This window comes from Arachis stenosperma, chromosome 9 (genome assembly GCF_014773155.1).
Source record: "Arachis stenosperma cultivar V10309 chromosome 9, arast.V10309.gnm1.PFL2, whole genome shotgun sequence".
Classification (NCBI taxonomy): Eukaryota; Viridiplantae; Streptophyta; class Magnoliopsida; order Fabales; family Fabaceae; genus Arachis; species Arachis stenosperma.
This window is the reverse complement of record NC_080385.1, coordinates 38,020,091-38,036,669: the sequence shown is the minus strand read 5'-3', so window position 1 is coordinate 38,036,669 and position 16,579 is coordinate 38,020,091. Positions and strand designations below refer to the sequence as shown.

Genomic DNA, 16,579 nt, shown 5'->3' with positions numbered 1-16,579 from the left:
TATGATTGAAACATTTAAACCTTTCTCAACAGAAAAGGTAACAATCTTGTGATGTTCAATCAAATCATTAATTGTTAGTAAGTATCTTTTAAAAAAGGAAAGAAATTGATTTTGAAAACATTTGATTGAAAAGATATGATTTGAAAAAGATTTGATTTTGAAAAACTTTGAAAACTTGAAAAAAATTGATTTTGAAAACAAAATCCTCCCCCTGGCACCATCCTGGCGTTAAACGCCCAGAATGGTATACATTCTGGCGTTTAACGCCCAAAATGCACCCTTTTTGGGCGTTAAACGCCCAACCAGGTACCCTGGCTGGCGTTTAAATGCCAGTCTGCCTTCTTCACTGGGCATTTTTGAATGCTCAGCTTTTTCTGTATAATTCCTCTGCTGTATGTTCTGAATCTTCAATTCTTTGTATCATTGACTTGAAAAGACACAAATTAAAAATATTTTTGGATTTTTAATAATCAAAATGCAAAAAGAATCAATTAACAATGCATGCAAGACACCAAACTTAGCAGTTTGTATACTACTGACACTAATAATATGAGAATTCATATGAGACACACAAAATACTTCAAGTCAATAGAATTCAAAGATCAAAACAAAGAAATATATGCATGGATTCGAAAAATATAACAAAAAACATGCATTTGACACCAAACTTAAGATGAGACTCTAGACTCAGACAAGAAATATTTTTTTGGATTTTTATGGTTTTGTAAAATTTTTTTGGGTTTTTTCGAAAATTAAGTGGAAAAAGGTATCAAAATTCTTAATGAGAATTCCAGGAATCAGTGCAATGCTAGTCTAAGACTTCGGTCCAGGAATTAGACATGGCTTCACAGCCAGCCAAGCTTTCAAAGAAAGCTTCGGTCCAAAACACTAGACATGACCAAAGGTCAGCCAAATCTTAGCAGATCACTGCTCCAAGAGCAAAATTGATGAGAATCAACCAAGCTCTTGTGGTGATGAGTTGAAACCTCGGTCCAATTAGATTAGACATGGCTTCTCAGCCAGCCAGATTTCAACAAATCATCATGAAACTCTAGAATTCATCTTCAAGAATTTCGAAAAAAAAATAATACCTAATCTAAGCAACAAGATGAACCGTCAGTTGTCCAGCCTAAACAATCCCGGGCAATAACACCAAAACTTGATGTTGTTGCCGGATCTTGGCACTGATGTTACCAAAAGCTTGCTCAAAACTTGAACAATCCCCGGCAACGGCGCCAAAAACTTGGTGCGCGAAATTGTGAACTATACTTTTTCACAACTCTCATAATCCCTGGTAATGGCTCCAAAAACTTGGTGCGCTCAATACCATGGCATTACACAACTTCGCACAACTAACCAGCAAGTGCACTGGGTCGTCCAAGTAATAAACCTTACGTGAGTAAGGGTCGATCCCACGGAGATTGTTAGTATTGAAGCAAGCTATGGTCATCTTGTAAATCTTAGTCAGGCAAACTCAGATATATGGTGATGAACGAAAATAATATAAAGATAAAGATAGTGATACTTATGTATATCATTGGTGTAAGAGCTTCAGACAAGTGTATGAAGATGCCTTCCCTTCCGTCTCTCTGCTTTTCTACAGCCTTCATCCAATCCTTTCTTACTCCTTTCCATGGCAAGCTCGTGTAGGGTCTCACTGTTGTCAGCAGCTACCTCCCATCCGCGCAGTGAAAGCTAATGCACACACTCTGTCACAGTGCTGCCAGTCACCGGTTTGGTTCCCTCCCCTACCGGAATAGAATAACTCTTTTGCGTCTGTCACTAACGCCCAGTAGGTTGCAGGTTTGAAGCACGTCACAGTCATTCAATCATTGAATCCTACTCAGAATACCACAGACAAGGTTAGACCTTCTGGATTCTCTTGAATGCCACCATCAGTTCTTGCCTATACCACGAAGACTCTGATCTCACGGAATGGCTGGCTCGTTTGTCAGGCGAGCACTCGGTTGTCAGGCGATCAACCATGCATCGTGCAATCAGAAATCCAAGAGATATTCACTAAGCCTCAGATGCTTGTAGAACAAGAATGGTTGTCAGTCACCTTGTTCATGGGTGAGAATGGTGATGGGCGTCAATCATCACCTTCATCATATTGAAGAACAAGTGATATCTTGGTAAAAGAACAAGTGGAATTGAATGGAAGAACAATAGTAATTGCATTAATACTCGAGGTACAGCAGAGCTCCACACCTTAATCTATGGTGTGTAGAAACTCCACCGTTGAAAATACATAAGAACAAGGTCTAGGCATGGCCGAATGGCCAGCCTCTCAAAGGTCTAAGAACTAGATGTCCAAAAGCTCTCTAAAAGATTCCCAGATACAATAGTAAAAGGTCCTATAAATAGAAAACTTAGTACATAGATGAGTAAATGACATAAAAATCCACTTCCGGACCCACTTGGTGTGTGTTTGGGCTGAGCAATGAAGAAATTTCGTGTAGAGACTCTTCTTGGAGTTAAACGCCAGTTTTAGTGCCAGTTTGGGCGTTTAACTCCCATTTGGGTGCCAGTTCCAGCGTTTAACGCTGGGATTCCTTGAGGTGACTTTGAACGCCGGTTTGGGCCATCAAATCTTGGGCAAAGTATGGACTATTATATATTGCTGGAAAGCCCAGGATGTCTACTTTCCAAAGCCGTTGAGAGCGCGCCAATTGGGCTTCTGTAGCTCCAGAAAATCCGCTTCGAGTGCAGGGAGGTCAGAATCCAACAGCATCTGCAGTCCTTTTGAGTCTCTGGATCAGATTTTTGCTCAGGTCCCTCAATTTCAGCCAGAAAATACCTGAAATCACAGAAAAACACACAAACTCATAGTAAAGTCCAGAAAAGTGAATTTTAACTAAAAACTAATAAAAATATGCTAAAAACTAACTAGATCATATCAAAAACATACTAAAAACAATGCCAAAAAGTATACAAATCATCCGCTCATCAAGAGCACAAGAAGCTCTCCCAGAACTGCCTCAATTCGAATATTGGGAACATCTTGAAGCCTCTATTTCCAGATTGCAAGAAGCTATGGATCAAATAAAGGAAGAACAGAATAATCAAAGTAGCATGCTTTGCAAACTGCTCAAAGAACAGGAGGAGCAAGGGCGTGATCTAAGGGAGCTGAAGCGGCAAAAATTAATCCTTGAACAACACCCCAGAGATTAGAGGAACATTCCCTCCTCAAAACAAAAGGTTGCTGAGTTCCAATTTTCCTGCTTTAACTTAGTGATAGCGTTTTTTTTTTATCTATTTAATTTCACCTAGGGAGATATTTAGTAGTAATTAGTATGTCTATTTTGATTTTATTTCCAATTAAGCTATAATTTATTTTTCTCATCATCATCAGGCATGAATAAAATAGTAGAATTTTCTTTTTAAGAATAAAGAAGTAATCTATATTTATGAGTTCATAGTAATAAAGACTATAATTAATTATATGTGGTGGCAATACTTCTTGTTCTCTGAATGAATGCTTGAATAGTGCATAATATGTATCTTGAATTTGATGAATATTGGCTCCTGAAAGGATGAGGAACACGAAAAATATTATTGATGATCTGAAAAATCATGAAATTGATTCTTGAAGCAAGAAAAAGCAGTTCAAAATATATATATATATATATATATATATATATATATATATATATATCACAAGCCATGAGCACTAGCCAAGAATAAAAAGGATCCAAGGCTTTGAGCACCTATGGATAGGAGGGCCCAAGGAAATAAAATCCAGGCCTAAGCGGCTAAATCAAGCTGTCCCTAACCATGTGCTTGTGTCATGAAGGTCCAAGTGAAAAGCTTGAGACTGAGTGGTTAAAGTCGTGATCCAAAGTAAAAGAGTGTGCTTAAGAGCTCTGGACACCACTAACTGGGGACTTTAGCAAAGCTAAGTCACAATCTGAAAAGGTTCACCCAGTTATGTGTCTGTGGCATTTATGTATCTGGTGGTAATACTGGAAAACAAAGTGCTTAGGGCCACAGCCAAGACTCATAAAATAACTGTGTTCAAGAATCAACATACTACACTAGGAGAGTCAATAATACTATCTGAATTCTGAGTTCCTAAGGATGCCAATCATTCTGAAATTCAAAAGATACAGGGGGATGCCAAAACTGTTCAGAGACAAAAAGCTACAAGCCCCGCTCATCTAATAAGAATTTGAGCTTCATTTAAAACTCGAGAATATTATTACTTCTTTATTTCTGTTAGAACCTATTTTATTCATCTAGTTGCTTGAGGACAAGCAACAGTTTAAGTTTGGTGTTGTGATGAGCGGATATTTTATACGCTTTTTGGGGGTGATTTCTTGTAGATTTTAGTATGTTTTAATTAGTTTTTAATAGAATTTTATTAGTTTTTAAGCAAAATCATATTTCTGGACTTTACTATGAGTGTGTGTATTTTTCTGTGATTTCAGGTATTTTCTGGCTGAAATTGAGGGAGTTGAGCAAAAATCTGACTTAGGCTGAAAAAGGACTGCTGATGCTGTTGGATCCTGACCTCCCTGCACTCGAAATGGATTTTCTGGAGCTACAGGAGTCCAATTGGCGCGCTCTCAACGGCGTTGGAACGTAGACATCTAGGGCTTTCCAGCAATATATAATAGTCCATACTTTGCGCAAGGATAGACGACGTAACTTGGCGTTAAACGCCAAGTTCATGCTGCTGTCTGGAGTTAAACGCCAGAAAGACGTCATGATCCGGAGTTGAACGCCCAAAACACGTCATAACCTGGAGTTTGACGCCAAGAAAGGCCTTTACACGTGGAAAGCTTTAGTCTCAGCCCCAGCACACACCAAGTGGGCCCCAGAAGTGGATTTCTGCACCAATTATCTTAGTTTACTCATATTCTGTAAACCTAGGTTACTAGTTTACTATTTAAACAACTTTTACAGACATTTCTTGTACCTCATGACATTTTCAGATCTGAATTACATACTTTTGATGGCACGAGTCTCTAAACTCCATTGTTGGGGGTGAGGAGCTCTGCAGCGTCTCGATGATTTAATACAATTCCTTTGTTTTCCATTCAAACACGCTTGTTCTTATCTAAGATGTTTATTCGCGCTTACTTGTGAAGAAGGTGATGATCCGTGACACTCATCACCTTCCTCAATCTATGAACGTGTGCCTGACAACCACCTCCGTTCTACATTAGACTGAATGAATATCTCTTAGATTCCCCAACAGAATCTTCGTGGTATAGGCCGGATTGATGGCGGCATTCATGAGAATCCGGAAAGTCTAAACCTTGTCTGTGGTATTCCGAGTAGGATTCTGGGATTGAATGATTGTGACGTGCTTCAAACTCCTGAGGGCTGGGCGTTAGTGACAGACGCAAAAGAATCAATGGATTCTATTCCAACCTGATTGAGAACCAACAGATGATTAGCCATGCTGTGACAGAGCATAGGAACGTTTTCACTGAGAGGATGGGAAGTAGCCACTGACAACGGTGACACCCTACATAGAGCTTGCCATGGAAGGAATCTGCGTGTGAGAAGAGGATTTCAAGGAAGAGTTGAAGTCAAGGGACAAAGCATCTCCAAAACTCCAACATATTCCCCAGTACTACATCCTTTATAAACAAGTAAATCTATTGTTCAAGTAATCCAAACAATTTTCTTGACATCCTGACTAAGACAAATAAAATAAACATTGATTGCTTCAAGCCAATAATCTCCGTGGGATCGACCCTTACTCACGTAAGGTATTACTTGGACGACCCAGTGCACTTGCTGGTTAGTTGTGCGAATCACAAATTCGTGCACCACTTGCCTTTGGAGTCTATTCTCCACTGAGCTCCTTCCACACATATGTCCATAAGGACTTGGTCTAACCTTTGGTTAAAGTTGACCCTTCTAGTGTAGGGGCGTTCATCACCTTGCATCATAGGCAAGTGGAATGCCAACCTTACATTTTCCGGACTGAAATCCAAGTATTTCCCCCTAACCATTGTGAGATAATTCTTTGGACTTGGGTTCATACCTTGGTCATGGTTCCTAGTGATCCATTCATTGGCATAGAACTCTTGCACCATTAAGATTCCGACTTGTTGCATGGGGTTGGTTAAGACTTCCCAACCTCTTCTTTGAACTTCATGTCGGATCTCCGGATACTCATTCTTCTTGAGCTTGAAAGGGACCTCAGGGATCACCTTCTTCTTTGCCACAACATCATAGAAGTGGTCTTGATGGCTCTTGGAGATGAATCTTTCTATCTCCCATGACTCGGAGGTGGAAGCTTTTGTCTTCCCTTTCTCTTTTCTAGAGGATACTCCGGCCTTAGGTGCCATTGGTAATGGAAAAACAAAAAGCTTATGCTTTTTACCACACCAAACTTAAAATGTTGCTCGTCCTCGAGCAAAAAAAAAAGAAAAGAAGAGTAGAAGAAGAAGAAGAAAATATGGGAGAGAGGGAGAGGGGAGGGTATTTATCCAGACAGCAGAAAGAGGTACTTATAGGGAAAATGAAGTAGAAGGGAAGGGTATTTATAGAGAGAGGGGAGGGTGGGTGTTCGGCCAATTTGGGTGGGAATGGGTGGGAAATTGAATTTGAATTTTATGAAAGTAGGTGGGGTTTATGGGGAAGAGTGGGGTGATGTGAATGGTGAATGGGGGAATTGGGAAGAGGAATTGAGGTGATTGGTGATGGGTGTTGGGAAGTGTGACATGGGGAGTAGAAAGAATGAGATTTAGGATTAGGAGAGTGTGATTAGGATTAAAAGGTAAGGTGGGAATATGTTAGGTGGGGATCCTGTGGGGTCCACAGATCCTGAGGTGTAAAGAAATACCATTCCTTCACCATATAGGCATGTAAAATGCCTTCATGCATCATTCTGGCGTTCAAACGCCCATTGGTGCATGTTCTGGGCGTTCAACGCCCATGTAATGCATGTTTCTGGCGTTGAACGCCAGTTTCATGCTTGTTACTGGCGTTCAGCGCCAGCTTTTCTCCTCTAGGCACATTCCTGGCGTTCAACGCCAGGATGTTGCTTGTTTCTGGCGTTCAGCGCCAGAATGGTGCTCTGTTCTGGCGTTGAACGCCAGCCAGATGCATCTTACTGGCGTTGAACGCCAGCCTGTGCGTCCTCCAGGGTGAAAAATTTTTTTTTCTTCTGTTTTTGACTCTGTTTTTAATTTTTTTTATTTTTTTCGTGACTCCTCATGATCATGTACCTAATAAAACACAAAATAACAATAAAACAAATAAAATAAAAATTAGATAAATAAAATTGGGTTGCCTCCCAACAAGCGCTTCTTTAATGTCAATAGCTTGACAGTGGCTCTCATGGAGCCACAAGGTGATCAGGTCAATTTTAGTGTGGTCCCAACACCAAACTTAGAGTTTGGATATGGGATCTTAACACCAAACTTAGAGTTTGGTTGTGGCCTCACAACACCAAACTTAGAGTTTGACTGTGGGGGCTCTTCTTGACTCTGAACTGAGAGAAGCTCTTCATGCTTACTCTCTTTTGTCACAGAGGGATGTCCATGTGCCTTGAACACAAGGTATTCCCCATTCAATTGAAGGACTAACTCTCCTCTATTGACATCTATCACAGCTCCTGCTGTGGCTAGGAAAGGTCTTCCGAGGATGATGCAATCATCCTCTTCTTTCCTAGTGTCTAAGATTATGAAATCAGCGGGGATGTAAAGGCCTTCAACCTTTACCAGCACGTCCTCTACTATTCCATAGGCTTGTCTCAATGACTTGTCAGCCAGTTGTAATGAGAACAAGGCAGGTTGTACCTCAATGATCCCCAGCTTCTCCATTACAGAGAGTGGCATAAGATTTATCCTTGACCCCAGATCACACAGAGCTTTTTCAAAGATCATGGTGCCTATGGTACAGGGTATTAAGAATTTGCCAGGATCTTGTTTCTTTTGAGGTAGAATTTTCTGAATCCAAGTATCCAGTTCATTAATGAGTAAGGGAGGTTCACTTTCTCAAGTCTCATTACCAAACAACTTGGCATTCAACTTCATGATAGCTCCTAAATATTGAGCAACTCGCTCTCCAGTTACATCTTCATCCTCTTCAGAGGATGAATAGTCTTCAGAGCTCATGAATGGCAGAAGGAGATTTAATGGAATCTCTATGGTCTCTGTATGAGCCTCAGATTCCTTTGGATCCTTAATAGGAAACTCCTTCTTGCTTGAGGGACGTCCCAGGAGGTCTTCCTCACTAGGATTTTCGTCCTCCTCCTCCCTTGTGCATTCGGCCACTTTGACTATGTCAATGGCTTTGCACTCTCCTTTTGGATTCTCTTCTGTATTGCTTGGGAGAATACTGGGAGGAGTTTCGATGACTTTCTTACTCAGCTGGCCCACTTGTGCCTCCAGATTTCTAATGGAGGATCTTGTTTCACTCATGAAACTGAAAGTAGCCTTTGACAGATCAGAGACTACATTGGCTAAATTAGAAGTGTTTTGTTCAGAATTCTCTGTCTGTTGCTGAGAAGATGATGGATATGGCTTGCTATTGCCCAGCCTGTTGCGTCCACCATTGTTAAAACCTTGTTGAGGTTTTTGTTGATCCTTCCATGAGAAATTTGGATGATTTCTCCATGATGAGTTATAGGTGTTTCCATAAGGTTCACCCATGTAATTAACCTCTGCCATGGCAGGATTCTCAGGATCATAAGCTTCTTCAGAAGCTGCCTCTCTAGTACTGTTGGATGCATGTTGCAATCCATTCAGATTTTGAGAGATCATGTTGACTTGTTGAGTCAACACTTTGTTCTGAGCCAATATGGCATTCAGAGTATCAATTTCAAGAACTCCTTTCTTCTGAGGTATCCCATTGTTCACGGAATTCCTCTCAGAAGTGTACATGAATTGGTTGTTTGCAACCATGTCAATGAGTTCTTGAGCCTCTTCAGGCGTTTTCTTCAGGTGAATAGATCCACCTGCAGAATGGTCCAATGACATTTTCGAAAATTCAGAGAGACCATAATAGAATATATCTAATATGGTCCATTCTGAAAACATGTCAGATGGACATCTTTTGGTCAGCTGCTTGTATCTTTCCCAAGCTTCATAGATGGATTCACCATCTTTTTGTTTGAAGGTTTGAACATCCACTCTCAGCTTGCTCAGCTTTTGAGGAGGAAAGAATTTATCCAAAAAGGCAGTGACCAGCTTATCCCATGAGTCCAGGCTATCCTTGGGTTGTGAATCCAACCATACTCTAGCTCTGTCTCTTACAGCAAAAGGGAAAAGCATGAGTCTGTAGACTTCAGGATCAACTCCATTCGTCTTTACAGTCTCACAAATCTGCAAGAACTCAGTTAAAAACTGATAAGGATCTTCAGATGGAAGTCCATAAAACTTGCAGTTTTGTTGCATTAAGGCAACTAGCTGAGGTTTCAGCTCAAAGTTATTGGCTCCAATGGCAGGAATGGAGATGCTTCTTCCATCAAACTTGGACGTTGGCTTTGTGAAGTCACCAAGCATTCTCCTTGCATTATTATTATTTTCGGCTGCCATCTCCTTCTCTTGTTCGAAAATTTCTGAAAGGTTACCTTTAGAATAATTTAATTTAGCTTCTCTTAATTTTCTCTTCAGAGTCCTTTCAGGTTCTGGATCAATTTCAACAAGAGTGCCTTTATCCCTGTTCCTGCTCATATGAAAGAGAAGAAAACAGGAAAAGAAAGAGGAATCCTCTATGCCACAGTATAGAGATTCCTTTATGTTAGTAGAAAAAGAAAGGGTAGAAGAATGAAGAGGGAGATTCGGATTTTGGATGAAGAGAGGTGGAGAGAAGTGTTAGTAATTAAATAATTAAATAGAAGAATAAAAGAGAAAGAAAATTTCGAAAATAATTTTAAAAAGGGGTTAGTGATTTTCGAAAATTAGAGATAAGTTGTAATTAAGATTAAAACATGAAACAATTAGTTAATTAAAAAGAATTTTTGAAAAAGGGATGAGATTTTTCGAAAATTAGAGAGGGAAAAGTAGTTAGGTGGTTTTGAAAAAGATAAGAAACAAACAAGAAGTTAGTTAGTTGATTGAAAAAAAAGATTTGAAATCAAATTTGAAAAAGATAAGAAGATAATAAGTTAGATAAGATATTTTGAAATCAAATTTTGAAAAAGATAAAATTTTTGAAAAAGATCAAATAAAAGATAAAAAGATTTAATTTAAAAATTTTGAAATTATTTACTTCACTAACAAGAAACTACAAGATAAGATTCTAGAACTTAAAGATTGAACCCTTCTTAGCAAGAAAGTAACAAACTTCAAACTTTTGAACCAATCACATTAATTGTTAGCTAATTTTCGAAAATTAGATATAAAGATAAGAAAAAGATTTTGAAAATATTTTGAAAAAGATTTTTGAAATTTTTGAAAATGAAAAAAAAGAAAAAAAAATGAAAAAGATATGATTTTTGAAAAAGATTTTGAAAAGATAAGATTTTTAAAATTGAAATTTTGACTTGACTTGTAAGAAACAACTAATTTTAAAAAAATTTTGACCAAGTCAACCCAAAATTTCGAAAATTTGGAGGGAAATAAGGAAAAGATATTTTTTTGATTTTTGAATTTTTAATTATGAGAGAGAAAAACAACAAAAATACTCAATGCATGAAATTTTTAGATCAAAACAATGAATGTATGCAAGAATGCTATGAATGTCAAGATGAACACCAAGAACACTTTGAAGATCATGATGAACATCAAGAACATATTTTTGAAAAATTTTTGATGCAAAGAAAACATGCAAGACACCAAACTTAGAAATCTTTAATGCATGGACTCTAACAAACAAAAAATGCATATGAAAAACAACAAACAACACAAAACAAGAAATCATCAAGATCAAACAAGAGGACTTATCAAGAACAACTTGAAGATCATGAAGAACACTATGAATGCATGGGATTTTCGAAAAATGCAAGAAAAATTTTTAAAGCATGCAATTGACACCAAACTTAAAAATTGACTCAAGACTCAAACAAGAAACACAAAATATTTTTTTTTGGTTTTTATGATTTTCTAATTTTTTTGGATTTTTATTAATATTTTCGAAAATAAAGTTAGAAAAACGAAAAATAAAAGAAAAATTTTGAAAATGATTTTTGAAAAGAAAATTACCTAATCTGAGCAACAAGATGAACCGTCAGTTGTCCATACTCGAACAATCCCCGGCAACGGCGCCAAAAACTTGGTGGACGAAATTGTGATCAACAATATTGGCTCTTTGGTATGTGCACAAAAACTATTGTGAGAGAAATCATTATTATGGCACTGGTTGAATTCACAACTCCGTTCAACTAACCAGCAAGTGTACTGGGTCGTCCAAGTAATAAACCTTACGTGAGTAAGGGTCGATCCCACAGAGATTGTTGGTATGAAGCAAGCTATGGTCACCTTGTAAATCTCAGTCAGGCAGATAAAATTATGGAATTTAGAAAATCAAATAATAAAAAGAAAAGAAATAATAAAAGGGATACTTATGCAGCCTCATTGGTGGGAATTTCAGATAAGCGCATGGAGATGCTGTATGGCTCAAGGACGCCTGCTCTCCTATTGCTTCAACTCAATCCTTCTTACTCCTTTCCATGGCAAGCTGTGTATAGGGGTTCACCATCAGCGGTGGCTACTTTCAATCCTCTCGGGAAAATGGTCCTCTGCGGCTGTCACTCGCATGGCTAATCGTCTGGAGGCATCACCCATGGTTGATGGCTACATCCCATCCTCGCAGTGAAAACTACGCTCACGCACTCTGTCACAGCACGGCTAATCACTGGTTGGTTCCCGCGCCTACTGGAATAGAATCCCTTGATTCTTTTGCGTTTGTCATCACGCCCAGCACTTGCAAGTCTGAAGCACGTCACAGTCATTCATTACCGGAATCCTACTCGGAATACCACAGACAAGGTGAGACTTTCCGGATTCCCAGGATCCTACTCGGAATACCACAGACAAGGTGAGACTTTCCGGATCCTCATAAATGCCGCCATCTATCTAGCTTATACCACGAAGATTCTGTTGGGGAATCTAAGAGATACACATTCAAGCTCTGTTGCATGTAGAACGGAAGTGGTTGTCAATCACGTGCGTTCATAAGTGGGAATGATAATGAGGGTTATTTAATCATCACATTCATCATGTTCTTGGGTGCGAATGAATATCTTGGAATAAGAATAAGAGAGATTTGAATAAAAGAAAATAGAATTGCATTAATACTTGAGGTACAGCAGAGCTCCACACCCTTAATCTATGGTGTGCAGAAACTCCACCGTTGAAAATACATAAGTAAAAGGTTCAGGCATGGCCGAATGGCCAGCCCCCTAAAACGTGATCAATAGCCTCTTAGGATGAAGAATAAAACAAAACTGAGACCAAAGATGTCTAATACATTAGTAAATCATCCTATTTATAATAAACTAGCTCCTAGGGTTTACATGAGTAAGTAATTGATGCATAAATCCACTTCCGGGGCCCACTTGGTGTATGCTTGGGCTGAGCTTGATCAATCCACGAGCTGAGGCTTCTCTTGGAGTTGAACTCCGAGTTATGACGTGTTTTGGGCGTTCAACTCCGGATCATGACGTTTTTCTGGCGTTTAACTCCAGACAGCAGCATGAACTTGGCGTTCAACGCCAAGTTACGTCGTCAATTTCCGAATAAAGTATAGACTATTATATATTGCTGGAAAGTCCTGAATTTCTACTTTCCAACGCCGTTGAGAGCGCGCCAATTGGAGTTCTGTAGCTCCAGAAAATCCATTTCGAGTGCAGGGAGGTCAGATTCCAACAGCATCAGCAGTCCTTTTGTCAGCCTTTTTCAGAGTTTTGCTCAAATCCCTCAATTTCAGTCAGAATTTACCTGAAATCACAGAAAAACACACAAACTCATAGTAAAGTCCAGAAATGTGAATTTAACATAAAAACTAATGAAAACATCCCTAAAAGTAGCTTGAACTTGCTAAAAACTGCCTAAAAACAATGCCAAAAAGCGTATAAATTATCCGCTCATCACCTAACTATTCCTGTTCTTGTTCTAAATGCTATACATGATCACAAACATCAGAAAAACTAGGAAAACTATGAAATCAATGAGAAATAAAATGATATAAGATCAAACTAAAAATAACTGAATTGAAATTGAAATAAAGTAAAGATAGGTTACAGTATACTACAGTTGGATTGTCTCTCAACAAGTGCTTCTTTACCATCATTAGCTTGATGGGCAGCTCCTCTAAGGAGGAGGATCATAGGGGCTCAAATCTTCACCCCTTATTGTGAACTTCTTCCTTGTGCTCTCATGAATTAGCTCAACATGCTCTAGGGATAGGATTCTGTTCATAGTGTGTGGTATGACTGGACTCCGAATGAAACTACTCTTATGCCAGGTGAGAAGTCCTCAATAGGAATCTTCTTATTCCTCCATTCTTTTGGTACTTTCTTCTTAGGGCCTCCTCCATCAATGGTGGGTGGCGAATTCCCGCCACCAAACTTAGGTTTGGTGTCTGGGGGTACTATATGGCTTTTCACCAAGTGGGAAGGCTCAAGCTCTGAACTCTGTACGAAAGTACCTCCTTTATCAGAGAGTGCAGGAGGTTTAAAAATCTTGAACATCATATAGTCCTTATGCATCCTTAGGACTCATTCTCCTCTGTCCACATCAATCAAAGCTCTCCCAGTTTCTAGGAATGGCCTTCTTAGGATGACGGAGTCATCCTTCTCCTCTTCCATATCAAGTATCACAAAGTCTGCAGGGGGGTAAAGGTCTTCAATATTTACTAGAACGTTCTCCACCAATCCGTATGCCCTCTTTAGGGACTTGTCCACCATCTCCAGTGAGATCCTTGTGGGCTGCGCCTCTTGGATCTCCAGGTTCTTCATCACAGAGAGAGACATCAAATTTATGCTTGATCCAAGGTCGCATAGTGCCTTTTCAAATGTAATGGTTCCTATGGTGCAGGGAATCAGGAAACTCCCAAGATCTGGCAGCTTCTGAGGTAGCTTCTTCTGCACCAGTGCACTGCATTTCTTGGTCAGCATTACAGTTTTATCTTCCTTTAAGGCCTTCTTCTCAGAGAATATGCTTTTCAAACAGGCCATATAGAGAGGTTTTTTCTCCAACACCTCAGCAAAAGGAATATTGATTTGTAACTTCTTAAAGATTTAGAAGAATTGAGTGAGTTGCTCATCTTTAGTCTCCTCTTGCAATTTATGAGGTTGTTATCTTTCAGGCTCCTTCACCATTACTAGGGCGTGTACTAGTGTACTTCTAGTCTCTTCTTGAGCCTCTTTCTCTTTCAGTTCCTCAGCAACATGCTCCTCTTCAGGCACGGCCTCCTTGGCCATGGTCAGAGCCTTGCATTCTTCTCTTGGATTTACCTCTGTGTTACTGGGAAGAGTGTTAAGAGGTCTCTCAGGTATCATCTTGCTCAACTGACCTACTTGCACTTTCAAGTTCTGAATTGAAGACCTAGTTTCTTGTATGAACCTGTGAGTGGTTTTGGAAAGGTCAGAGACTATTGTGGCTAAGTCAGAGAGGCTATGTTTTGAAGTCTCCAACTGCTGCTAAGAGGGTTGGAATTGCCTATTATTGAACCTGTTCTGATTAGATCCACCCTGATTGTTGTTGAAGCTCTGTTGGGGCTTTTGTGATTGCTCCCTCCATCCAAAATTAGGGTGATTCCTCCATCCCTGATTAAAAGTGTCTGAATAGGGATTATTGTTGGGATTTCTAGAGAAATTTTTCATATAATTAACTTCCTCCATGGTGGGTTGAGCATTACCACAAGCGTCCCCTTGAGTATAGCTTCCAGTCATTTCATAGGATGCGTCTTGAGTGTTGATAGCTGAAACTTGCATCCCGGTCAAGTGTTGAGAGATCATGCTAATCTCCTGAGACATGAGCTTGTTCTGGGCCAAAATGGTGTCCAATGTGTCCACCTCTATGGCCCATTTATTCTGAGTAGTCCCAGTGTTTACAGGGTTCCTTTCAAAAGTGTAAAGATACTGGTTGTTGGCAACCATCTCAATGAGCTCGTCCCCCTCTTCAGGCGTCTTTTTTATGTATAAGGACCCACTAGCAGAGTGCTCCAATGATCTCTTGGCCATTTCAGAGATGCCATCATAAAAGATCTGCAACCTAGTCCATTAAGAAAACATGTTAGGGGGCACTTCCTGATTATCTACTTGTATCTCTCCCAAGCTTCATAAAGGGACTCTCCATCTTTCTGTCTGAAGGTCTGGACATCCACTCTGAGCTTGGTCAGCTTCTGAGGTGGAAAATGTAACACCCTAATATTCAAATCCTTATGCTCGAGTCATAAGTCAGTGATATTACGGTGGTACGACTCTCTGGTGGATTTGTAATATATAAATATAGTTAATTTCGAAAGGAGTATTAATCGAGAAGCCTGAAAAGAGTAGAAATAAAATCGCAAAAACGTATCACTCACGTTTCAACAACGAAAAGGTAAACTGTGAAGCCGAAAGCGATAAACGGACAAGACATAAAGGAGATTAAGAGACAGATAACAGATAGATATATATAACGTAAGTAAAATAGCCACTAGTCGCGACCCGCGAAGTTTAGGCCAGCTAGGGTACAGTACGAAAGTAGTTGACAACAATACATCCTAATCTCTCCCAAAGGAAACATGAGAGCCTCTATAGGCAAGTTCCAAAAGAGTTCAATACATAATATAATCTTTTCAAAACAAAGATGGAGAGATTCTAATCAAAACACAAGGTAGAGGAAATAAATATCTTCGCCGTCTCTCAGACGAACCACAGCTCACTTCTGAGCACCTGGACCTGTATCTGAAAAAACAAGAGATATATACGGAATGAGAACCCCGGGCCCATGGGTTCCCAGTACGGTAAAAATGCCAAATAAATCCAATGCACTGCAATAAAAACTCACTAAGCATCCTAAACTCCTTTTCACCAAATATCCAGCCTAGATTCTCACTAATCCATAAATAGGCATCTGACGTAAGGGGAATACTAAATCTAGTTCATATTACACATGTTTTCCCATTCCGCTGATTCTTTCACGAATCGGACTCAGAATCATAAGCAAAACCATTACCAGTTGCTCTGCCTCAGCAGCTCTATATCAATACATCATACCCTCGCCTGGAGCTAGTGAAATCACATCACTACGTCCACCCAGGGGGCTCAAATGATCTCATTCAAAAATCATCATCATTATGCAATCGCATTATCAATTCATCTCATCAAGAACAGCCCCCAACATCCACCAACACCATCATGAGGGATCTCTCAGTTGTACAAACACAAGCAATACAGTCAAGTAATACACAAATAAGGTACAAGTAGAACAAGTAGCATGTAATCAGGTAACATAGCATATATGATATAGAAATCCAAAACAAATAGGCAAACCCAAACAATTCAAACATATGCAAATGATGTATGCCTGCCCTATGGCTGATGATATCATCTGTCGGTTATCAAGCCAACCCGACGTGTCCGGTAGCTAACCCGGGCACAGTCTCTCTGTTGCGTATTAATATCATTAGAGGGAATATGTGCCCTGTCACCATTAGAGGGTATCTGCGCCCTGTCGCCATT

General features: G+C 39.5%; 1 protein-coding gene and 2 non-coding genes across 3 annotated transcripts; 2 read left to right on the top strand and 1 right to left on the bottom strand.

Annotated features, from left to right (window-relative positions):
* Positions 1-9,003: 9,003 nt before the first annotated feature.
* On the top strand, positions 9,004-9,107 carry LOC130953530 (small nucleolar RNA R71). The gene has a single exon (XR_009075699.1). It is a non-coding gene; the product is annotated as a small nucleolar RNA R71 (small nucleolar RNA).
* Positions 9,108-13,627: 4,520 nt separating this feature from the next.
* On the bottom strand, positions 13,628-14,086 carry LOC130949412 (uncharacterized). Its single transcript, XM_057878138.1, has one exon. The coding sequence runs from the start codon at positions 14,084-14,086 to the stop codon at positions 13,628-13,630; it is 459 nt and encodes a 152-aa protein (XP_057734121.1).
* A 1,052-nt stretch (positions 14,087-15,138) lies between these two features.
* On the top strand, positions 15,139-15,246 carry LOC130953641 (small nucleolar RNA R71). The gene has a single exon (XR_009075803.1). It is a non-coding gene; the product is annotated as a small nucleolar RNA R71 (small nucleolar RNA).
* The last annotated feature ends 1,333 nt before the right edge of the window (positions 15,247-16,579 follow it).